The sequence below is a fragment of the Glycine max genome, chromosome 11 (genome assembly GCF_000004515.6).
Source record: "Glycine max cultivar Williams 82 chromosome 11, Glycine_max_v4.0, whole genome shotgun sequence".
In the NCBI taxonomy this organism is placed as follows: Eukaryota; Viridiplantae; Streptophyta; class Magnoliopsida; order Fabales; family Fabaceae; genus Glycine; species Glycine max.
In genome coordinates, this window is record NC_038247.2 from 17,248,747 (window position 1) to 17,274,458 (window position 25,712).

Below are 25,712 nucleotides of genomic sequence, written 5' to 3' on the forward strand. Positions count from 1 at the left end.
AAACTAAACTGGTGATTGACTTAATCAAGACATTGGGTCAATGATTGAACCAGTGGGTCACTAATTGACCCGCATGACCCAATTTTTATTTTAAAAAATAAATTATATCCAACCTTAATTGACCCGTATGACTAGTGTGTTTCCTCCTTTGGGCGTGGCCCTACCTGGTTAGTGGGTCATCGATTTAACCGCAAACTTGATCAAGTCATATTGAGTTACATTAGGTTCAATGCATGGTCGATCAAATAAGCAACTTAACCTAATCAAACCTCTGCGTCGTGGTTGAACCACTTAAAATAGTTGATTTGGTTCAAATCTTAAAACATTATCATTACTATTCCACCATTTTTACTATTATTACCGTCATCATTGTCGTTGTTACTATTTCAATTCCACTACTGTTGCTGTCTTCATTGCTCTCACTCATATCCCGCTACCTTTATTATCATCATTATTTCATAGTAAAATGAGATACAATAAAATAACTGAATCATTTTATTTATCTTTAATTTGTAATATTTAAAAAAAAATTAAAAACAAAAATAAATCAAAACTCAAAATTATTTTTTATTTAAAAAAAAACAAAATTCAAAATGAAAAGCCACCCTAAACCTAAACGACATCTTAAATTTTTGTTTTTACAAATCAATTTTTTCTTCCATCAAACAGAAAAAAATATTTCATTAATCATATTTTTTTTTTTTATTGATTTTCCTCCCACTTTCTTCAGTACCAAACGGGCATAATTCTTCGTCTCTCTTCCACACTCACTCCAAAATTGTGTTGTCAAGTGTAGAATGACACTTTGAAGTCAAAGTCTATAATGCCCTTTTCCCCGTTCTTGTAGCCAATTGTATTCCATTCTTCGCAATAATTTCTCGGCTTTCCTCGGGATACACATGCAGCGTTTTATAGTGCTCGGAGAATCCCCTTGATTGCAACACCAACCCAACTCGAAGAACACCGTCGCCGTTCGCCGCCGTTTCCTGAAGCCGAGTAAAATTTTCTCCGCGCTACTCTCCGAGTTCAACATTGCTCAGAAGAAACCACCATGTCTCCGAAACTGCTATTATTGGCGAATTAGGGTTTGTAAATTAGGTTTTAATGGCGAACGACACTGGTTCCGGTCGCGTCGTCACAGAGAAAGGACTGGCTACGAGGTCTTCGAGAGAGACATTAGGGAAGAATGCGCTTGCGAGCGGTTCCGCCACGAACGCCACTCCGAATCGCAAGTCGGAACGGCTCGAGAAGCGGACGCCGCCGTCGCTCTCGGCGAGAATCACGGTGAGATTCGGTCAGAAGACGCCGAGTCCGTTGCGGAGATCTGAGAGAACGAAGAACGCTTCTCCTTCTCCTTCTTCGGATCCTTCGGCTTCGAAATCCAAGAGTTCGGGTTCGAAGAGCAATTGCAGTGGGAAACAGTTGGCGTTTGAGGCTAGCGCTGACGAAGATGATGATGATGAGAAAAGTGGCGCGGAAGCTTCTTCGAGACTTAGACCTAAGAGAATGACTGCGGGCGAGTATCGTGCTCTCTTTGTTAAACCTAAGATAGGTAACTTAACAGGTTGCAAAAATTTTATAAATTTAATGGTTAAGTAATTTTATTTTGTTAAGCGAGTGGCTATGAATCGGTTTCAGATCAGTTGCAGTGTTATTCTAACTGGTGGACTTGGTTAGAGTTTAGTGGAGGTGGCTATGAGTTGGTTCTGATCAGTTACACTTTTTAACAAAATGTTTTGAGTTAGGTGGAGTTCTGTTGTTGGATTGTTACAAGTTACGATTTCCAATTTATCAATAGCATACGGTTTTTATCTCTCACACACTCTCACTCATGGCTGTGATGCCTTTGTAGATGAGGATGGAATTTAGGGTTAGTATATTGTTGTTGTTAATATTCTTCTAATTTTGATTTTTGACTGCCAGATTGCAATGAGAAGACAAATGGGATGGATAGGTCAACTGAAGGAGGTGAGTTAATTGAAGAAAGGGTGGTTAGTGAGGTTTGCTAGTGTTAATATATTGTTGTTGTTAATATTCTTCTACTTTTAATTTTTGACTACCAGATTGCCATGAGAAGACAAATGGAATGGATAGGTCAACTCAAGAAGGTGAGGAGTTAATTGAATTATTGAAAATGGTTCTTAGTGAGGTGTACTAGTGTTAGTAAATTGTTGTTGTTAATATTCTTCTCATTTTAATTCTTGACTGCCAGATTGCCATGAGAAGCCAAATGGGATGAATAGATCAACTCAAGAAGGTGATGAGTTGTTAATTGAAAATGTTGCTGAGTGAGTTGTCTAGTGTTACTATATTGTTGTCGTTAATACTCTTCTACTTTTAATTTTTGACTGCCTGATTTCCATGAGAAGACAAATGGGAATGATAGGTCAAAGGTGATGAGTTGTTAACTGAAAATGTTGCTGAGTGAGGTGTGCTAGTGTTAGTACTTAGTATATTGTTGTTGTTAATATTATTCTACTTTTAATTTTTTACTGTCAGATTGCCATGATAAGACAAATGGGATGTATAGGTCAACTCAAGAAGGTGATGAGTTGTTAACTAAAAATGTTGTCGAGTGTGGCGTGCCAGTGTTGGTATATTGTTGTTGTTAATATTCTTCTACTTTTAATTTTTGAATGCCAGATTGCCATGAGAAGTCAAATGGGGTGGATATGTCAGCTCAGGAAGGTGATGACGGGGCTAGGGACAAGATTGACGTGTGCCTTAAAGAGAATTGTTTTGATTCTGCCAGGGATGATAAGGATATTCTTCTACCTGAAGATGCCAATAGTAAAGAGATGAGAGCTGAGTCTAAGTTGAGTGGGCCTTTGAAAGAACTATTAGATAATAATGCGACTCTAAATTCATTGGTACCGTCTAATGCTGCAACCTGTGAGCCGCCCAGTGGGGCGTCTGAAAGGGTTCAGTCTGAATCGTGCATGGAGGAGACATCACAGAAGTCAGGGTCAAGGGATTCCATAATAAATGAAAATTTGATTAGGAAATGTGTTGAGAATGATAAGGGTGAAAAATCAATATCTTTGAAGAGAAAAAAAAATATGTTGGACATGCATTCAGATGCTTCTGCTATGTTGGTTGACAATAACATCAGCAACTTGATTGAGGATGCTCACCCATCAAGGATATGTGGCAATGTTGTGGAGACCAGCGGGTCATGTTCCAAAAGGATAAGGTAATTGCTAGTTTTTAGCAAATGATAGGGAAATAACCAATCCTGTTCCTGAATTAATATGAAATAAGAGTTTTAATCCATGTTTTGTTGCTTTTATTAGGTTTAGCTCTCTCATAGTTTCCTCTTTTCTCTCTTAAAGATATCTTTTTCTGTATGTTAAAAATACTGTGGCTTTTTTCTAGTAAGATGTGAGGTGCCAAGTTTGATTTTTCTAAGACGTCTGAATAACTGTTGGATAAATTACAGTTTAATAAAATGATTTGGATATATGATCTAGGGAAATTTGATGTAATTGATAAAATGAGTGTTTGAAATGAATGCAGTGAAAAAGTAAAGGACTAAAATAATTACAAAGAAAAAAATATTAGGACTATAAGCTTAACTAAGGTATAATTTTTCCATTGTCGACTTGTCATACTGATGGGTAACAAAATGGAAAATTAATCCAAAAGTACTCCTCTTGATAGGATACTTCCATGATAAACCTAGAGTACTCCTCTAGGGTAGAGTGCTCCTCTGACTAAAATTTCAGATGCTCTCTAATTAAAGGAAGTGTCGGCCAAGGTTGTTCAAGGCATTTGATGAGGATCTATGCTCTATATATGGACTAACAAAATTTAATAAAATAGAATAAAAAATCTAAACTAACCAAATCTAAAAGATAAAGCTAAATCCCTAATGAAGAGAAATCCCTAAATCAAAAACCCTAAATACTAATTCAAAATCCCTAAATAGTAGCTAACTAGATAATTGTCCAATCTACACGCACATGTTGTTTTTGAGCAAATACTGTATGGATGTTTCTTAGTTGCTAAGTTTTTTCTAATAGCCATATGAGCAAGGAAAATAGAAAAGAAAAAGGATGAAAGGGAAAGGTAATAGATAGTAAGTTAAAGTGTGTCTCTAAAATTGCATTTATACACTCCCTCACTTTCTCTCGAAGTAGCTGTAAATAGATGTGAATGTGTATTATTATTCAAGTATGATAATGGTAAACACATAATGGATCATCCTCAAAAGATGAGATTCACCTCAAGCCTAATCTTTGCATAGAGGCATTTCTGTCACAAATTTTACTAATAGAATACACATGTATCCCTTCCCCTAACTCCCAAGAGATTTGTCCCCTGCATGCCTCCTCACCTCAATTTTCTCTCCTATGTGTCTAACTGACTTTCATTCTGTTAGGCACCAAGAATTGAAATGAGAAAGAAAATAAAGGATTTTATTGACTAATAAGAAAAGAACGTAAAATAGGAGAAAAAACTCTCCTCCAAGGGTTTCCTCTTCACAAAGGATTTCTCCTTTCACAAAGAGCTAATGCTCAATCTACAAATGATAAGATCTCCCTCTCTCCTATCCTTCTTCCCCTATTTATATCAAATAAACCCCTCTATCTAACTAACTCCTTTACTAACTAATCAATATCCTAACTGTTGTAACTAACTCATTAATAGTCTAACTATGTTAACTAACTTTCCCTTCTCCTTATATCCTAACTCATTATCTCACATTCGGACTTCCCCTTTTGGCCAAACACCTTTAGCACCTCTTACGCCAACTTTCCCAAACTTGTGCATATACCTGCTAGCTACTTGGGTTGTTGATACTTAATCCATTTGGTTGTTGAGTTCCTAACAACTTTTAACAGAGCCTTTACATATTTTGTTAAGAAACTACCTGGCTATTATAACCACCTAAAGTTTAGTTTCTTTGTGCGGATTGTATTGCTTATGGGAAATGGGTCGTCAACACATATCATACATTAATACAAGATGATATGCTTGCAAATCAATTTTTAGGTGGATTAAAAACAATGCCAGTATCTTAAAAGAAGAAAAAAAACCTTGCCTGCACATTAGTTTTGGGATAAGCTTATTTTGTTAGCTCCTAAATTTTTTTTTCAGGCGTATCTCCTTATCAGAATCAGATGTGAAAAAGGGTGGGAGGAAAACTGCCAATAATGTTGATCAGCCTTCTTCAAAATCTAATGGTGAAAATTTATCTACTAGGAACAAGGAAGGTTAGTTGTCCCCACCATTATTAAGTTTCAGTTTGTTATGTGTCTTCACAGACAAATGACAAATAACAAGAATTATTGAAGCCATTGATGTTTCCTATGGGCGTCTGACACCATAAGGTACTTTTTGCAGGAAATTCTGGAGATTCAGTGGGTAATGTCTCTTAATTCTTGTCTAGTTCAACTGCTTGTGTTTGTAATTATTTCTTGAAAAAATATGGAGATTTAATGAGACAAGGCAGGTTTCTTGGATAGCTTCTCATCACCTGAGGAGCCTCAATGCTGATGTGGAGGCTTTTTCTTATACTTGAGGCATGAGGCATTCACCTCTGTTGTATCATGAACTCAACCAAAATGACACATTTTTTATTCTCTTTTTGTGAATTGAATGTGCTTGGATTTGGTTAAGACAAAGGGATAGGTGGTCTAGAGTTAGTTTGAATCTCTGGCATGACTTGGCCTATGATCTTACTGATTTGGGGGTGGTGCTCTTTGAGTTGCAAGCTTATTGGTGACCTAAATGATACCCCAAATCCTTACTGAATCATTCTAATCCTAGTGAGTGAACTAAGATGTAGAGTAGTCAATCTGGCCTATCCGAGGGAAGATACAGGGAGAAGCCAAAAACAAAAATCTTTCAGTTCCGGAGTTCAGACAGTGCCAAAGGAGTAATATAAGTGACTTCTCACATCTTCGGTGAAGATTCTTATCTATTTCTATGGTTTTTCACTCATCATAGCTGAGACATATACTTCTCTTCTCTCTTTCCATCTTCAAAACTGAAGGAAAGTAGGAAACACGTACAAACATCTTTATTACTGACCAAACTCCTGCCAACACAGCATACTTTCTTCATTTCCTCCATCCCCAACTTACTTGCTTTTCTTTCCCGTCACAACTGTAGAATTAATATGCTTGATCCCCCCCCCCCCCCCCAAAAAAAAAAATCATCTTGTTGTCTCACTTTCAAGAGGCACTCACTCTGTCTTACTGTCTCAAAGTGAGGCAGTTTTTGGGCATGCTGCTGCCTTAACTGTCCTTTCTCTTCATAACAAGGCTGATTGATAATTTATTCCATATGAATTGCAGTTCTTAATTCTTGCTAATTTGTTTGCTGATCAAATGACAGACCCAGAGATACCTCAAGGGAACACTGTTGAAACAGAGAAAATACGAAAACAGCAGAGGAGCTTACATCTTTTACTGAAGCCAGAGATAGCAAATCTTTGTGAAATTCTGCATCTGCCTGTATGTACCTTGTTTTCTTTTTGTCAAGTTATATGTGCTGTTTGTTTGTTTGTAAAAGGCCTTCATAATTTGGTTGATTTGATTCTGTCCTTTCATTATGCTCTGGATGTTCAGATGATAGATTACTAATCCTGTCATAATTTTGCAAATGTTTTAGTTTGAATCTTGTGAATGTTGTCTAATGGTTTGGGAATGAAGTCTGTTTTGGAATTGTGAAGTCCAAGGTTAAAAGGCTTGATCCAGGATATGTTGAAGGGGCTTTCTGATGTGGATTTTCTGATTTTGTAACATTTTGTTTAGAAATTTAATAGGGGTGCCTGAAATAGGAAAAGTATAAGGTTGAAACTTAATAGTGATATCTGAAACAGGAAAAGTACAATGTTTTAAATATTAACAGAAAGGATATTGCTTAGAGCAGTAACTGGGTTGAAGATAATGGGTTGGAAATGGTTGCCGTGTGCTTGGAATGAAAGAACAACAGTGATCAGGCTAATAAGTTTTGGATCCAATTATAGGTGTAGACCAATATTACTTGTTCTACACCAAAAGCTATTCTTAGAAACAAACAGCCAATATTAAAATAATTTGGAGGGGGGGGGGGGGGAGCTGTAAATAACTAATGAGAGCATATCTCTGACATGATGCTCTGCTGCTGGTTTCCCAAGGGTTTGGTGTTGATAGTTTGATTTTGTTGGAAAGTGTGTATGCGTTGTTGATGGATTACTTTGTCATATTTGGGAGTCACCGTATACGTTAAAATAGCATATCATGGCTTCACCTGCTACTAATAAAACCTGAATTCCAGATCATGAATCCATGACCCAAGGACAATGTTTTATGTACTCTGTCATTTAGTATATTTCAATCTTGGTTCTATTGTTCAGTTTGAATTTTGTTTTATTTGAACATCTTTTTCCTAATGCAGGAAAATGTCAAGAGTATGGTTGAAAATTGTCTTGAATATACTATGAACAATTATCAGATCTGTACAGAACCAGTGTCAATATTACAGGCTTTTCAACTATCTCTGGTTAGAATTTGCATTTTCTTCTTTTTCATACATATGTTTTTTCCCTTCAATTTTCTTTGGCCTGGCCTATTTTGCTTGCTGGAATATTTTTTTTTAACATTTTTATACATGACCGTTGGTAAAATGAAAGTGCATCATTCTTACAATTTCTAAGATATAAGAATAACATAATAATCCTTAAACATCCTTCATTCTACATCATTTGGCCTTTCTATTTGGTAAAGTCTAATACTTCATTGATGCCTGTTGATGTTTTATCCATGGATATTTGTTTGTTGCTGCAACCTAATGGGCAAACATTTTTTACTCTGCACTTGATCTACCTGGTCAACTTCAAACCTGTTTCTTATGTTGAATGCCTTGAAATTTTTACAAGTTGAGATTCTGATCTCTGGGTAGCGCAGTCAGCTGATCAAATGAGGCTAGGTTCTAGCCTCAATATGCATGCCTGACACAATTTTCCGGTCAAATAATCTTGACTTGAAGTAACTTTGTAAAAGTTATTTTACTGATCTTAATTCTGTTGAATATTGTATTCTTTCCACTCATTCCATTTAATGAGACTTCTTCCTTTCTATGGATTTTTTTTTGCCTTTTTCTTGCATACAAGGCTTCATATTTCATTGTAGGGATCTACATAGAACAATGTTGTGTGGATGAAACTTTTGTTATTAAGAAGTTATGGTTCTATCTTCTGCTTATTTGCAATATGGTATTATGGTTACCATCTTAAGTTTTTAACAACCTGTTTAATGTTGGAAATTTAGGTTTCCAAATTCTTGTAAATGTGTGTCGTTCACTTGGTTGCCTTTAATACATGTAACTGACAAGCTTTTTCTTTTCAGTGTTGGACTGCTGCTGCTTTGCTAAATCACAAACTTGACTTTGAAGAGTCCCTCATGCTTGCTAAGCAGAACTTGAATTTTGACTGCAAGAAGGAAGTGGTGGATGAAATTAATTCAAGACTCTGGGATCTGAAGGAATTTTTTTTAAAACTCACAGGAAACTCTAATGTTGCCAGCTATCCAAAAGCTTCTGAGTCATCAAATGGGGTTTATTCATTTATTGAAGAGACACCAGAGGTTGAATTAGTAAAAAATGACAATTCTAAAAATATTAAAAACGTTCAGAAGAGTAAAAGCCAGTGGAATAAGCTACTTCTGACACAACAAGAAGAGAAGCAAAAGTTGAAAAAAGATATTGAAAATGAAAATGGTGAATTTTGGAGAAGGTACCGAATACACAGGGCAGCTATTCAATCATGTTCTCCCAATGATGTAACCAAAGAGCAAAAGCTCAAGGTTTTCAACAGTGAATACATGAAAATAATTAGAGAATTGGAAAGGCAGCATGAGATATGTCTCAAGGATCTTGAGGACAAGCAATTAAAAACAAGGCTGACATTCCAAGAGATTTCAGCACCTGATGAATTGATAAACCCAGTTACTTCAAACAAATCTGGGACTAAGGTTGACCAGACTTGTGATCAAGCCCAGCATTCTAATGCTCCGAAAGACCTTGTGTCTGATCATGTTGTCGAAGGAGAGGGTTTCAATGATATAGTTGAAATCATGACAAGGACTGGAACTGGGATTGGATTATCTGAAGCTCCTGATGCCAATGCCTCTGTAGTTGTACCATGCAGTAGCACAGTTGAACTGCAAACTCCTCTGGTCAAACATGCTTATGCTAATGAGATGGACATAGTGGCTTCAAAAGATGGACCAGTATCTGGAAATAAGTGCTATAATGTTGCTGAAAATGAATATGATAGTCAAGGAAATATTTTCTCTAAGCATTACAATTCCAGAGAACAATGTTCTGATGGAGCTATTAGCTCGCCAGAGGAGGGGGAGTTTGTAAATTATAGTTGTGAATCTCATGATTTTTGGAAGGATGCTATAACACAAGTTCTGCCTTCATCTAATGAAGAGATATGTGATGGGATAACATTAGATATTCAATGTTCTGATGGAGCTATTAGCTCGCCAGAGGATGGGGAGTTTGTAAATTATAGTTCTGAATCTCATGATTTTGGGCAGGATGCTATGACACGGGTTCTGCTTTCATCTAATGAAGAGATGTGTGATTGGAAAACATTAGATGTTCAGCGTTCTGATGGAGCTATTAGCTTGCCAGAGGAGGGGGAGTGTATAAATTATAGTTGTGAATCTCATGATTTTGGGCAGGATGCTATAGCCCAAGTTCTGCCTTCATCTAATGAAGAGATATGTGATGGGAAAACATTAGATGTTCCCTGTGGAGAGGTGTCTCCTACAGGGTGTAACACCAGCAGTTCAAATGGTGATCATGTTGAAATTCCTTCTTCTAGGCAAGGGGAACTTGATGGGACTATACTGAGCAATCCTGTTTGTGGTTCATCAATAGAAGTTGGGGCTAATGGTTCCAATGATGGTGCAAAGAATATGGCACCCTTGAATTCTCAATCATCTGAAGAACATATCCCATGTGTAAATACCATATCCACACCAAATTGTGTGAATGCTGCACAAATCCATGAGGCTGATGACAATAATGGTTCAAAAAATGCTGAAACTCTGAACTCATCTTTGTCTGATGAAAGAATTTCCTCCTTGAATTCAAAATCACCTCAAGACCATGTCCGTAATGAAAATGCCATGTGCATGCAAAATTGTGAGAATTTTGCACCGAGCCTTGAGGATGATGACGGTGATGGTTCAACTATTGTCATTCCAAATCCACCTTTGATTGATGAGAGAAATGCTGATAGGACCATAGTATTAAATAGAGATGCACATGTGGGAATGCTTGAGACTGTCAATCTCACTCCATCCACAGAGCAAATATCTGGAGGTGCAGTAGATGAAGATGGTCTCCCCAACCACATTCCCAAGTCATCAGTTTTAGATAGTGTATTGTCCAGACCACGCGAAGCTGATAGTCCTAGTAATAGCTCGGATGCTGATTGTATTATTCTTTCAAATCAACCTTCTTTAGAGAAACAAAATCATGAAGTCTTATCAAACATACCTGTTGGACAAATTCCAGTTGAAGTGTCAGACACTTGTCATGAGAGGATTACTGTAAATGTATTAGATGGGGAGGAAGCTGTGGGAAGGCCTGCCACAGTCAATTGTACTGATTATCCTGAGAATATAATTCCTCTGAATTCTTCATCCATGGATCAAATATCTAATGGAGGTCCATTATTAGATGGAGATTTATCATCAGGGCCTTGTGCTACTAGCCCAGGCAATGGTCTGACCCTACCTGATGAACAAATTCCTGTCTTAGTGCCAGAAAATAGCGATAAAGTGGCTCGATGTCAATTAACAGACAGTGCAGTGGTGAAGAAAAATGCCATATCTGACCAGCAGGAAGGAGTATGTAGAACCATGACAGAAAACAGTTTATCCCAGGAGACTCCAGTATCGAGAACAGTTCATGATCTCATGGAGCCTCTAGAACCACTGCAATCATTATCATCTGTAGAGTCTCCACCTGACCCGGATACTGCTAGAGAAATGCCGAACACTTTGATATCTAGTCCTGTTGATATTGTACCTGATAATCAATCCATTAATGTTTCACTGGTCATGGAGCCTCCAGAGCAGGAGGGGCAATTACTTTCTGCAGGTTTCCTTTCTTCCAACCAGGACCTATCTAATTTGCCTTTGGTGACTGGAAACAAAGACCAGCCATCCGATGAAGATGATCTCCCCTATCACATTTCTGAGATTCAAAATCAAGTTGTGCAACAAGCCTCATATTCGGACCAGCAGGAAGGAGCATGTAGAACCATGACAGAAAACAGTTTGTCCCTAGAGACTCCAGTATCTAGACCAGTTGATGATCTCATGGAGCCTCTAGAACAAGTGCAACCATTATCATCTGTAGAGTCTCCACCTGACCGTGATACTGCTAGAGAAATGCAGAACATTTTGGTATCTAGTTCTGTTGATTTTGTACCAGACAATCAATCCATTAATGATTCACTGGTCATGGAGCCTCCAGAGCAGGAGGGGCAATTACCTTCTGCCGGTATCCTTTCTTCCAACCAGGACCTAGCTAACTTGCCTTTGGTGACTCGAACTGAAGACCAGCCATCCAATGAAGATGGTATTCCCAACCACATTCCCGAGACATCAATTGAGATTCAAAACCAAGCTGTTGGGCAATGTGCCTCAAATGTGGAACTTGACTCATGTTCTCGTCAAGTTGTACATCCAGCCTCAAATATGGACCTTGATTCACTTCTTCCTGGTGGATTCAGACGGCAGTCTTCAGACACAAGAAATTTGTCAACTCTCACAGAGAATAATAGCCATCCTGTACAACCTGCTAGCCAATCAGCTTCCAGGATTATTCGACATTTGTGCCTTGATCCACTTACCAATGAATTAGAAAGACTGCGTATACTGACAGACCAAAATATGAAAGAATATGAAAACAAGGTTAGCTTTTGGTTTACTGTTGCTATGATAATACTTATATTAGGTTTTATATCCTTAATCTTTTTCTTTTATGATAACTACTATATTATTCTACTTGTTGGAGCAGAAATTGCAGTTGAAATGTGATTTTGAGAAGGAACTCGAGGAACTTTACAGGAAGTATGACATTAAACGTAAGGAGATTGAGGTTGAATTTCAGAATATAAGGAAGAACCTGGATACACGAAATAAAATAGTTTTTGTAAATAAGATATTGGCTGAGGCTTTCAGGGCTAAATCCATGGATCTTAAAGTATCTGGTGCATCAAGAATGCAGCAAGGTATATTTCTTCAAATTATACTGACTCTAGTGATGTTGGAAATTTCTTTGCCCTTTATTATTCTCCTTTTGACTGTACAAGTTTCTGCTGAAGTATATTTGTTGCTTGAAAACATAACTAAATTGCTGATACCATTAAGATATATGCGGAGACTTCTTAACATGGACAAGTGTCATGCTTCTATCATTGTTTATGTACTTTTATAATTTAACTCCTAAAAGGAAAAAATGAATCTGCACAAAAACAAATGTTAATGGACAGAGGGCTTTCCCTTTCGATAGGCTTTGTAGGGCATTTGGAATCAAGCTCTCAAGCAAACAATGCATACAATAACTTATATCCTGGGGTTCTGTTTTCTTTCTTTATATAAAGTAAAAAACTACCAATGCATTTACGGAGTGCAGTTGTTTCCAAGGTTGGCTGTTTGAATTTTTGTAAACATCAGGCAAGGGTTTTATTTTGTTAAATATGCCATTTTATGCATGTCTCTCACTGCGCAGGCACATCCACCTCATTTTTTCCCCATTCTCCTCATTTCTGTTTGTCTTTTCTAACCACACCTTATATTAATGTCAGATGCAAGTGTTCCAATGCAATTATTTCAGCTTGCAAGTCAGCAAAATGCCACTCAGCCCTGTCTGGTTGGTGCATCATCTTGTGGGCCTCCTGCAGCCAGCGTGCAGAGTTCCTACGCCACAACTACCACTCAGACTATGGTATCACCAATACAGGCCACTTACAGTACACCAGGAACTTTCTCCAGTGTTTCTCCAAGACTACCTCATATCAACTCCCTCTCTTCACCCTTGGGAAATGTTCAAACTGCTGGGGAGATACGTGCCCCTGCACCACATCTCCAGCCTTATAGACCCCCAACATCCATCCCAGCCTCCAGTCCATGTACAGTTCCGCATGGGAGGCCAGGTCAGCCTACACCCGGTAATATTCCGGTAACTTCTCCCCCATTTTCTCACCGGACACCCCGGCCAATGCCGGCAAACTTTCAGTCTGTTCCTCATAGGGGGCATTGGCCCGTAAGTACAGGTGGGTTATCCACACCTAATTTATCTGCTGCCATGAATTCTCGTGGTGATGCTAATAGTCAACCTGGTATAAATCTGGCAAATGTTCGGCCACATATGCCAGATTTGCCTACATTGATGAACTTGAACCTATCCAAATTTGGCTGTAATAGCTCGCCGGCTAACTCAGCACATCAAGCTACATCACCTGATGTAGTCTGTTTATCAGATGATGAATGACCAGAAGAAGTATTTAAATATCTTTTGCGTATCTGTCCTAACACTAGGCAATTTTTTCTTTTCCCTCGTCGAGGGGCTTCTAACAATAATTTAGGAGGGCAGATATTGTTGTTGTGGTGGTGGTGGCAGCGGCAGTGCCAGTGTCGTCCTCATCTGTTTTTATTGTGTTGTAATTATTATTTATTTTATAATGTATATTCAATGTAAATTAGTTGTATGGTTCTCCTTTGTATTGCAATGAATGGATGTGCTAGTTTGGTGGGGGAGATGAATGAGTGTTAGTTGAAATGAAAGCATGTTGCTGTTCATATTGCATTTTAGATTTAAAATACTTGTTAAGGTTTTATGTAAATTAGTATCTAGAAGTGCCCCACCATGCTCCAGTTCTCTCAGCAAAGTAATTCGTTAATAAGCGAATTACTCCTCTTGCACTCTTCAATGATGCTTCATACTTCGTAGTGCTCTTATAAGGATGCTCACTTGATCTAGATGTTCTCTTGATAAAGAAAATGCTAATTGTTAGTTATGCAAAAGTTTTCATTCCACAAAATACCCTAATACTCAATAAGGCTCTTGGATAAATTTTAGTTAAATACGAAGATCTGTCCAAATATAAAATCTTTGGTAAATCATAAATTTAAAATTTTATGTATAATATTCCAATCAATATTAATTTCTTAAAATGTAAAATCTTAACTTAAAAGAAATGATTGTTTCTCTATTATGCCTTTTTAAAAGATTTTAATGAAATACATTCTTAAATAACAATAAATTTACTAATTTAAATTGTATTACAAACACATTTAAATTTTGAATAATTTAAATATTCTTACATTACAGAATTTAACAGTTGAATTGCTAAAGTGTCATCATTTTTATATATAAAAGCTTATTAAAACTTATATCAAATTTATGCTATCCTATATAATGGGATGGATCATATATAGTGCTAATGAAAATGCAAATTAATTCACAATATTTATTTCGGTCCTTTATATAAAACAAATGAGCCTTATTTTTAATTCTAATTATACCAAACATGAACTCATTTTGTATTAATTGTTAATTTTTTATATTTTTAATTTATTGTGAAATCTAATAATTAGATGTATACTTATTCTTTATGCCAGTGGTTCATTATTTTCCTATTAACATTAATATAAGTTTTATTAATTAGAAAAAAAATATAAGTTTTGAAACAAGTGTTGCACTATTTTTTTAATATCATATCAATTTTTTTCACTAATATCTTTAATAATTGTCATTTTATCTTTTTAATATAAAATTTTGATAATAAAAAAATATTAGTTTTGTAAAAAAATATTACTTTTTTCTATTTATTTTTATTTTTAGTAAGAAAAACTTAGGATGACATTTATTATGTAACAAAGAGAGTAAGTCACACTTATGGGTGAAAAAAAATCAATGCTTGAATTAAGTATAGTGTCATTAAATATTATCACTATTTAAATCATTTAATTCTATTAGAATCATAAATTTAAATTTATGATTATTAATTAAAATTAACTAAGTTATCTACTTGTTTTGGTTTTGATGAATTAGTTATTTTTTTATATATAAAAGATTAGAATAGTCTAAATCAATGATCTTGAAAAATGTAAATATAAGAATTAGAGTTGGAAATGAGTAAGGTCCAGTTCAACATGAAGGAATAAGAATTGATTAAGCTCGAAGATCAAATTGAGTTTAATATGAACTTTTATTTTTCAAATCAAACTCAATTTGATTCATGCTTGTAAAGTCAACTTATTAGCTTGATTCAATTCGAAATTATGATTAAGTATTACATTTTTGGTTGGAATTGAGTGTTGTTCTAGTATCTTTTAATAATTTCTCAGATGTCTAAGTGGTTGGTCAATCTCTATCATGTGAAAAATTAATTAGTTTTAATTTAAGACTATCAACCGGTGTTCGTAATCCTAACTAAGATCACCTAATAATTTTTTCATTCATAGCTTTCAGGTATAGGAAGAGGGACACCATCCCAATCCTTGAGGCACAAGCACCGGGTCTATCATCCTTCCCTGATTAATTACATTGAAAAGTTCATCAAAATCTTCTCTAGGGGACTTAATTTTCCTCAATTGACAAATTTATAAAGTGGATACGATCTGCACTCCTTAATTTTATTAGGACTAGGTAAACTCCCAGTCTCAAGGTCATTCCTTGTACACTCAACTTTGTGCAAGACAACCTTCAGTGCCTCTTCAAAAAAGCAATCTTCAGGAATATGAAAAGCATATCTACTTTGCAAAACCATCATGACTCAACAATTAATGCTTGGTCCACCATCACGTGCTTTAGTTTTTGCATCAGTGGGTACGTGCATGGCATTACTCGGGTCACTAATGTAGGCAAAAACATAATCATGATTGAAACTCCAACTGGGGTTAATTACCTTGAAAACTGTCACCATGCAAAGCTTTGTTCCTAGATACCTCAATCAAAGGGTTATCAACTGGGGTACCTTCCTGTATGGATCGGAGTCCAGCTATGCTATATATGTATGAAAATGAAACCAATTAAGTCACCTGAGGCTGAAGGGCAAACACGCATGTTGTGATTCAGCAGTTTTACAATGCCTTCTACTTCTAGTACTATCTCAAATCTGATGCCAGAGCAGCCTTTCAAGGAGGGTTTGATTATTCTCACAAACATTAATTGCAGCTACTGTAACAATGTTGCAAAGTATATATATATATATATATATATATATATATATGGCAATCTTCCGAAAATTCTAGCATTCAAAAACCTGTAACAAACATGACATCACACCATTGCCTATGAACCATAATGTGCTTGAGAAGTGCAATGTAACTATGTAAGTCCACTTGCAAGCAAAACATGGATGCTACTTAACATTTTAATGTTTCTAATGATTTTTTTATCTAACGCCAATAGGCTATCGTGGATCATGGATGCCAATTTTATTTACTATAGACTAATAATTTAACCTTTTTTTTATTTTTTTTTTCTAAAGTTTTAGAATCCAGGAGTTTATTAAAGTAATTTTTATTGTTGAATTAATAAATTTAGGAATTTTATAATATAAAAAACAAAAAAATTCTTAAAATATTTTAACATCTAAAATATGCAAAAAATGAAATTCATTTACATCTACGTAAATTTATAAATTATTTAACAAACTTTTATATGATTAAATTTTTATCAATACAAGGATATAACCTTTTTTAAATGCTGAATATCGTATAATATTATTAAAAATTAATTAGTCTTCAAATATTATAATCATATTTTAAATAAATTAACTTTTATCTAGTCGTTCTTTTGAGTTTTATGTTTTTTTTTCAATCGGAAAAAATTGGCTAATCCAACTAAAATTTATTTCTTAACAAAGAAAGGAGTAAAATTTTAATTTGCATCCAATTAATCCTCCTTCCGCTAGATTGATTCATTTTGGGATAAAAGCATAAAAGTGTATTTCCAATTGTGTCGAACCTTGCTAATATTTTTTTGTAAAATAAAGTTATAAAACTTTCTATTCCTAAGAAAAACATTTTTATATAAAAAATATTATTATGAAAAAATATAACTTAGTAAGATTCTTCTAGTAAATTTGTTAGGAGTATTCAGATGTTCAGATCAATCAATGATCTAACCCTATCCAATTATATTGGGTTTTATTTTAATTATTCCCGTCGAACTCAATTCAACCCAATTAAAACCTAATCACATACGAGTTGGGTAATAGATTTTATTTTTTTAAAACTCAATCCATCCTAATCCGACCCAACCTATATCATATAATTAATTTTTTATTATATAGAAATTAATTATTAAATATATAGCACATTAATTTTTAGCTTTCACAGTTTATTAAACTATTAAATTAAATTACTCATGATTTTTTTTTCTTTTTTAAGTTGTTTTTATCTCTATTTTTTATTTTGTTTTATGTTTTTTCATTTATAGAATAAAAATATTATATTAACATTGAAATCATTAATTCTTTAATCAAATGTTATCACAATTTAATATTTTTTGAGTGTATTTAGTCATTATATATTTATAAAATTTTAGGAAAAAACAAATTATTATTCTAAAAAAATTTAAATTTAACAAAATAAAATATTATTTTTAAATATTGAGCCTGATTAATCCAACCCAACCTAATTCATTTATGAGTAGATTGAGTTGGGTCGAGTATATAAAAAAATTTCACAAACTCAACCCAACCTAATCCAAATTTTTTTGATCAAGTTGGATAACAAGTTTAACTAAATTCAAACTCAACTCAATCCATAAATACTCCTAAAATTTATCCTATATGAAGGAATTTATTTTACCCAATAGAAAGAATTGAAGAAAATAGAAAAGTCGCAACCAATATTTATTAGGAAAAGTCATAAAAAAAACCTATTTGAAAAAAGAAAACGACCTTCGAAACCAAATTAATTTTAAGTTTAAAGTTGATTATGTGTTGATATTTGCACCTTACAATATAGAGACGACTTTAATTAAATGCACAAAATGAATATAACTTAAAAATATTTATTGGTATCCCTTATGAAATAAGAATACATTTCTAAAATAGTTTTATTATTGATTTTTATCAACGGAAAATTTATTATTAAGAACATTTTTATTATATATTTTGTTTAAATAAGCGGATTTTTTTTTTTTTAACTGGACAGGGGTGGTTCCTTTACTCCTACATATTCTGGGTACAATGGACAAATAAAGTTACATAATTCTTTTATTAGTTTCCCTATGAACAAAACTAACATTGAGGATATCCACTATGTCGGAGTTTTCCATCTTGCAAAGAATGTGGCTGAAAGCTCGATCCGTGGCAAGAGTTAGGCCATGAATGAGTCCCGATTTTAAGGTCTAATCTAGTATTTATAATAACTTTTTTTAAAAAAATATTTTGCAGAATAAGACGATATATAGAATATAAATTTAAACTTAAACTTTTATGCAAGTCAACATGCTCAACATTTAAAAAGATAAATAAAGAAAATATTTTTATACATTATAACAAAATTAAGAAAGTAAAAAGATTATTATCATTATCATCGTAATTAGGACAAATATTCATTTATTTTACTTAAATAACTTGGTTTGTTTGTCCTAAAAGACTTTTTAAATGTTCTCAGAACTAGTTTTATTTTTTTAAAATTAGATTGATATTACTCATCGATTAATATTTGTTTATTTACAATCATTCGTGAGTATTGATTCTCTTAGCAGCCTTATTCTTCAGCATTCTTGTAAACATATTATGACTTGTTTTGGCACTTTTGCAAGCAAGAATCCTCCACATAAGATACAAAACCATGAGCATCTGTCAAGTAAATTCAATTATAAAAAAAAATATGTAAGATAAACAATATCAATATTGACTCAATTATAGATAATGATTATAAAACCTATTAAAGATAGAACTATGTTGGAAGATAAAGAATACCAATATTGACGGTAATAGATTTGTTCACACCACAACCAGTAATACAATCGTATTTATCGATTGTCGCTGTTTTACGGCATTTTGCAACACAAATAGCAAAACATATTGGATAGCCAATGTTAGCTACTAAACAATCTATGCCACATTGTGCAGGACATGTAAGCTTGTCTGGCTGAGTTTTCATTGATGCATAACAGTAATCAGCTTGTACGAAGATCAACATAACCATGATCGTCATTCCAATAATTTTCATCTCATTCTTTCCCATAACTTTTCTCAAAAGTCTTTAGAATCTCTCCCAGGAATTATATAGATGTTATATTCTTATTATGATATTTCAAAGAAAACAAACATCAATTTATAAGCACAAAATTATACTTTTAAAATAAATTTAACTCCTCAATAAAATTGTATCAAGGATATATAGCAAATGCCTCATAAAAGAAATGACAGTTTTGGATGACATAAAATAAATAAAAATGTTATGCATTCAATGCTCAAATTTCAGTTTCAAGCGTTCTACAACTCATAATTAATTTTTCAAAATTCCAAATCTAGTGTATGAGGTCGAGAAAATACGTTTAATTTATTCCTACGTTTCACAAATTCCTAATCAAGTTTATGAGTAGCTTTTTAATTTAGAATTAAAAAAGTTTGAATAATAGTAATTCTTCCCTTATTGCCTAAAAAAAAGTAATTCTGCCCCTTTTAAAAGAGAGAGCAAAATTACAACCAAATAATAATTTATGGATTCTTGGTAATGAAATGCCAAATGTTTTTTTTAGTGCATGAAATACCAAATGTTTTTGCCAAATGTTGAAGCTTAAAAATTGCTAATATTTGGTTAGAATAATTTTTTTTTGTTACAATATAAACATTAAACATTACAAATTTTGGTATTATTTGTTGTATTTCTTAAATAAACATATAGTAATTCACATTAATAATATTAATAGATATAACTCTTACTCTTTTCGTTCCATTTTATATGATGTTTTAATAATAAAATAAATATTTTAAAATTAGTTGTTATTTTACAAAAATAATTAATGAAGCATTAAATATCTTTAATATTTTGTTTGAAGTGCTTTAGTGGGAGTAGTTGTTACTATATTAGAGCAGTAAAAAATAATATAAATACGTGGATACATTAAACTTAAAACTATTTAATAAATGTTCCGGTGTGTGTTTGGGAGGGTGGTTTGAGGGTTCTCTAGTGGCGTTATGTTGAATTTAACTTTAACCCTTCAAGTTAAGAAGGATTGGCAGCGGTGGAAGTTGTCTTGAGTGAGATACAAAGACGAAAATAACCCTCCACCCTCTGTTTAAAAGTTAATATATCTAACCACAAAAAAATATTTTTCCTACTATGAGAGAATATATTGGGTGGATTTAACTAAGGCGAAATGTTGGACAAGTGTTAGTGTATGTTTGAACTTAAGTTTGAATTAAAAATACGTTCGAAATTTAAATTTGATAAAATAAAATGAGTTTACACAATATGATTTAAGTTTGAATATTTTTCACTCAAAAATATGTTTGATAAAATAAATTTTGTTTAGAGAATACTATCAAAAGTACTTTTAAATGTTTAATTACTGAAAAGGTATGAAATTTAATATATATATATATATATATATATATATTAATAGAGTATTATTTTTATATCATTTAAATATATTTTTAATGAGTATCAAAATAGTTTTCCAGTTTTTTTATTAGGGAAAAGAAATATATAAATTCAGGTACCAAAAGTTCCCAAAAACAGGTACAAACGTTGAAAGCAAAACCAAAGAACTAAAGAGGGATGTACAGATAGCAATAACAAAGCAAGACAAAATCTTATCACCGTCGAAAACCCAAAAGAAAAATACAATATATGAGGTATCGTGTTTGAGTTGGGGTAATAATGAGTGGGCATTTATTATTTTTCATAAATGTTGCTGGCCAAACTGAGGTTTGGAGAAGCAACCCATTTGTTGCTTTTGAAGCATACTCAGTTTACCACTAAACGTAGTTGGCAAAAGTACTTCTAGAGAAAACAAAACATGAAGCAAAACTCAGTTTAGTCACCCAAAAATATGTTTGAGGGGTTTCAACGGAAATCCAAACATACTCTTAGTCTATCAGTTTCAAACCGAGTTAACTACCCGGACGTTGGCTTCCGTGTCACACTTGGAAAACTATGGTACCGTCTCAAAGTTAATAGGAGTCATCCAGATATAGCCCTTAGAGATATTTGGCATCCTGTGGCAAATTGCTTAGCTAGTTTTTTTTTTTAACAAATAAAAAAAATAGGAAATTTTATCATCAAACTTTTATTATTTTATGATTTTTTCATTCAAGTTTTATTTTTATAAATTTTATCACTCAACTTTTATAATTTCTTATGAAATTTATTACTCAAGTTTTTTATGAATTTTATCATTCAATTTTTAATATTTCATAAATTTTACTATTTAATTTTTTTTATTTTTATCATCACATTGGTAACCAAAATGATATAATTTTCTTAGAGTTTTGTATATCGATTTTATAATTAACTTAAAAAGTCACTTCTCTACCTTAATTATAATTATAACGAATATTAAAAAACAAAATTATCTATTTTTGATAATTAGTTTTTAAATCCACCTGATTTGGTATAGTTTGGTAAATAAAAGTCTGATTGTGGTGATCATTAAAATGCAAAAAACTAAAAACTTAGATGACAAAATTTAGAAAAATAATACTTAATTAATAAAATTTATAAAATAATAAAAATTGATTGGTAAAATTTGTAATGAATCCAATTAATTAATCAAGAAATGAAAACTGGTACAAGATCCAACCTAATGAGTCCAAATACAGAAACACTAGCTAAGAAATCTGCCACGTTGTGACAACGATAGTTGCCCACTGCAATAATGGCAGTGAAAGTGTCAGCCATATGTATCGTGAATGTACTGTGGCCCGCCCGTCAAATGTGGGCAACTCTATTTCCTCTCAATTTTTCACATCAAAATTTCAATCTTGGTTATGGACTCTCAAAACATTAATCATTGGTCACTAGTGTTTGGAGTTACCCTATCTTGTTTATGGAGGCATCATGATGAAGTTATTTTTTTATAACAAGAGGAGGATGTGGATAGTTTGATATTTGTTATATTGGAATCATTGATGACCAAATAAGCACTACTTATCAGAGAGGGATGCTCAAGCTCTCAGGTAGGTGCCAATGCCATAAAAGATTTCATCAGCAGAGGAGGAGGGCACTATTTAGGGAATCATATCTTTAAGAAGTTAACCCAGTAGATGATGTTCTTGCTAAGTATGATTTGTCATGGCTGATGTATCTGAAACTTTATTTTCTCTGACATATAATAATATTTTCATTCTTGAGGTGGTGCCATGTTTGCCAGCAAAAAATAAATTTTCATTTACGCACAATTTTGTATTTAGGAGATTTTCATATTTTAATTTTAATGCTGATTTTTATAAAAATCTCATTTATATTAATTAAAAATAATCAATTGGTTTAAATAATAATTGATATTTAATATCGCTAAGAGTTTTTTTTAATAATCATTCAAAATATTTTGGTCTATATAAAACGTCATTGTTTAAAGAACTAGATCAGATCGACATGTCTAACGGAGAATTGATTTAGTGACAATCCATTAACTCAACAAACAAAAATTTTCCCTTCAAATATTTCTTTATTTCATCCGGTTTCTCTTGTAAGTTATTACAAAATCACGTATACGTACAATTAAAATAAAATTAGGCAAATTCTACCAAACAATATAAATTGAGGACACAAAATATATGCACTACACCACTTGCTAGTATCGTCTACCATTTGACAAGAACATAAGAAAAATGATTCAACAAAGGATTTATTTACTCGTTGATTAATATTTGTCTATTATAGTCATCCATCAGTATTATTTCTCCTAACAACCTTCTTGGACATTCTTTTCACAAATTATTACTTGTTCTAGCACTTTTATGAGCAAGAATTCACCACATTGATCACAACATCACGAGCATCTGACATATAAAATCAATTATAAAATAAATATAGTAACATAATTAACTCAATTAAAAAGAATAAATATAAAACATTAAAAAGAGACCAATGTGTAAAAGAATGAATAACAATATTGATGTTAATGGACTTGTTCACGTCACAACAAGTAATGCAATTGTAATAATTTTCAAACTTTTTAGGATATTTTGAAACACAAATAACAAATCATAATGGATACCCAATGTTAGCAAAAAAACAATCTATGCCAGATATTGGAGGACAACTGAGTTGCTTAACAAACACTGTGTTTGGTTCAATTTTAATAGATGGAGAATCATAACCATCTGTGAATCCGAACATAATCAGGATCAGGATTGCAACTCCAGTGATTTTATTTCATTCTTTGCCATATCTTTTCTCTAAGTATTTATAATATATCTCAAAGTTTTTTAATAAGTGTTAAATTCTTGTGATATTGCAAGGAAAATCAACATCAATTTATTGGCACAAAATAATGCTTATAAAATAATTTTAACTCCTCAACAAAATTGTGCATCATGGTCTTTCAAGATTTTGTCACCAAGTTGACTTTTTTTTAACAATATTTGGCGGGGAGTGGGCGGATTCAATATTTTGTTGTTATAGGGTTTAATAATTTTCAATTATTATATCTAAAAGTTAATTTGATCTACTCTTTGATTGTAAGACTGTTGTAAGTCTTGTTTGATGATTGCTATTGTGTCTGATTAATAGAAGAGTTTTCCAAAGTCTGAAACAAAAATCAGTATGAGTTATAGTATGTGGAGTTTTTTTAACCAATCTTTTGAAACAAATTAGCATATACGTTTCTTATGTTTATCATTTGAAATATAAATCAATTTTAGTTTTATGTGTACAATTAGTAAACTTTTTTGTAAAATTTATTATTTATTCAATAATTATTTGTTATAAGTTGTAAATTTAAATAATTACAACACAACAAGAAGAAGAAGAAAATTAGCCCCCCTTTGATTGTTATCTAAATCCATCCATGATTAACACAATCAATTTAGTATTTAAGTTTAATTATTCATTTAATTTCTATAATTTCATTATTTGTATATTTTAGTCATTATAGTTTTAAAGTGATTTTTTTAATCTTTATAGTTTACATTTTAATTCTCTTTTAGTTCTTATAGTTTGAAAGTGAGTTTTTTAGTCCTTTTAATTTATATTTTAATTTCCTTTTAGTCCTTATAGTTGGAAAGTGGTCTTTTTTAATTCTTATACTTTATATTTTAATTTCCTTTTAGTCCTTATCATCAATATATATGAGTAATATTATCGATTACATTTAACTACAAATATATTAGTAACTAATTCGTAACTAATTTATCATAGGCTAATTTCTAATAAAAAAATAATTGATAATTTATAACTAATTTGTACTTAATTATTTTTTAGTAAGGACTAAAAGGTAATTAAAAATAAAATTATAGGGACTAAAAATATCACTTTCAAACTATAGAGACTAAAAGAAAATTAAAATACAACCTATAAGGACTAAAAAAATCTTTCTAAACTAATTAAAAGAGAATTAAAATGTAAACTATAGGAACTAAAGGTAAGAATAGTAAAACTATATGGATGAAATAATTAATTTAACCTAATTTTTATTAAAACATAACCAATACAACTACATACATATTTAATGCAAATGCAAATTCATGATTTGAACTAGAGATATTTGATTTAGCTAAAATAATTTTCACGCTAACGCTATGCTTATTTAACATATGTATTAATGCTATTTATTGAATATTTGATATATGTATTTAATGTTATTTATTAAGTATTTAATATATGTATTTAATGTTATTTATTAAATATTTAATATATGTATTTAATTTTATAATGTACTTAAAACATTTATGAATAAATTAAAGAGGTTAAAATGTAATTCTGGTTCCATATAATTTCAAATGTGTAATTTTGATCTTCCTATTTTTAAATTAAGATATTTAGTTCTCATATTTTTTTAAATAAGTAATTTTAATCTTTCTATCAATTGATCATCACTCAAACATTAACTTTAATATGACATATTAATATTGACATAAAGCTTATGTAAATTATTGACATTACACTTAGGTGAAAAAAAATTAAATGAAATGAAAAATATAAAATATCTTACTAAGAATTGAACTCATAACCATTTATTGAGATAGACAAAGTAATCAATCACTAAAGCACTTGCTTTGTTTATTTAGTTATATTAATATTATTTTTTATGTATCATTTGTCAAGATTTATTAATTTTTTTAAAATGATCAAAATTTATAATTTAAAAAATATTTAATATATAAATCTTTTTAATTTTATTTTATACTATTTTATATGTATTTATTTTAAATAGTTTACATATTTTTATTTTACTAATTTATAATTAAATTTCATAAATTAATATGTAAATTATTCACGTATTTTTTTTGTAAATTGATTTTAATATCCAGATTATTTTTATTCTAACTATTTACATAAAATTATTCATAAATAAGAAAATAAAATACTTATTTTATTTAGTTAACTATATTAACATTATCTTTTATGTATCATTAATAAAAAATTATTAATCTTTGATTTATTATGTTTCTTAACTATTATTTAGATAAAATGGTAACATATTATTTCTTTTTGCCATCAAATAATATACACGTACATAATAATTAAAAAAAATATGATTGGGGTGATATTAAG

The 25,712-nt window shown here is 32.0% G+C and overlaps 1 protein-coding gene across 4 annotated transcripts; it reads left to right on the forward strand.

Annotated features, from left to right (window-relative positions):
* Positions 1-775: 775 nt before the first annotated feature.
* On the forward strand, positions 776-13,797 carry LOC100813071 (uncharacterized). 4 transcript variants are annotated; one of them, XM_006591068.4, is made up of 13 exons: positions 777-1,552; positions 1,924-1,968; positions 2,064-2,108; positions 2,213-2,257; positions 2,500-2,544; positions 2,644-3,193; positions 5,101-5,216; positions 5,347-5,367; positions 6,343-6,461; positions 7,387-7,491; positions 8,337-11,927; positions 12,034-12,247; positions 12,824-13,797. In XM_006591068.4, exons 1-13 carry the CDS (start codon positions 1,105-1,107, stop codon positions 13,507-13,509), a joined length of 6,030 nt encoding a protein of 2,009 aa, XP_006591131.1. In that variant the 5' UTR covers positions 777-1,104; the 3' UTR covers positions 13,510-13,797. The 4 variants fall into 4 exon arrangements, with proteins under 4 accessions (XP_006591136.1, XP_006591131.1, XP_006591132.1 ...); XM_006591073.4 differs by lacking the exon at positions 7,387-7,491 and having other exon boundaries at positions 776-1,552; XM_006591069.4 differs by lacking the exon at positions 2,500-2,544.
* The last annotated feature ends 11,915 nt before the right edge of the window (positions 13,798-25,712 follow it).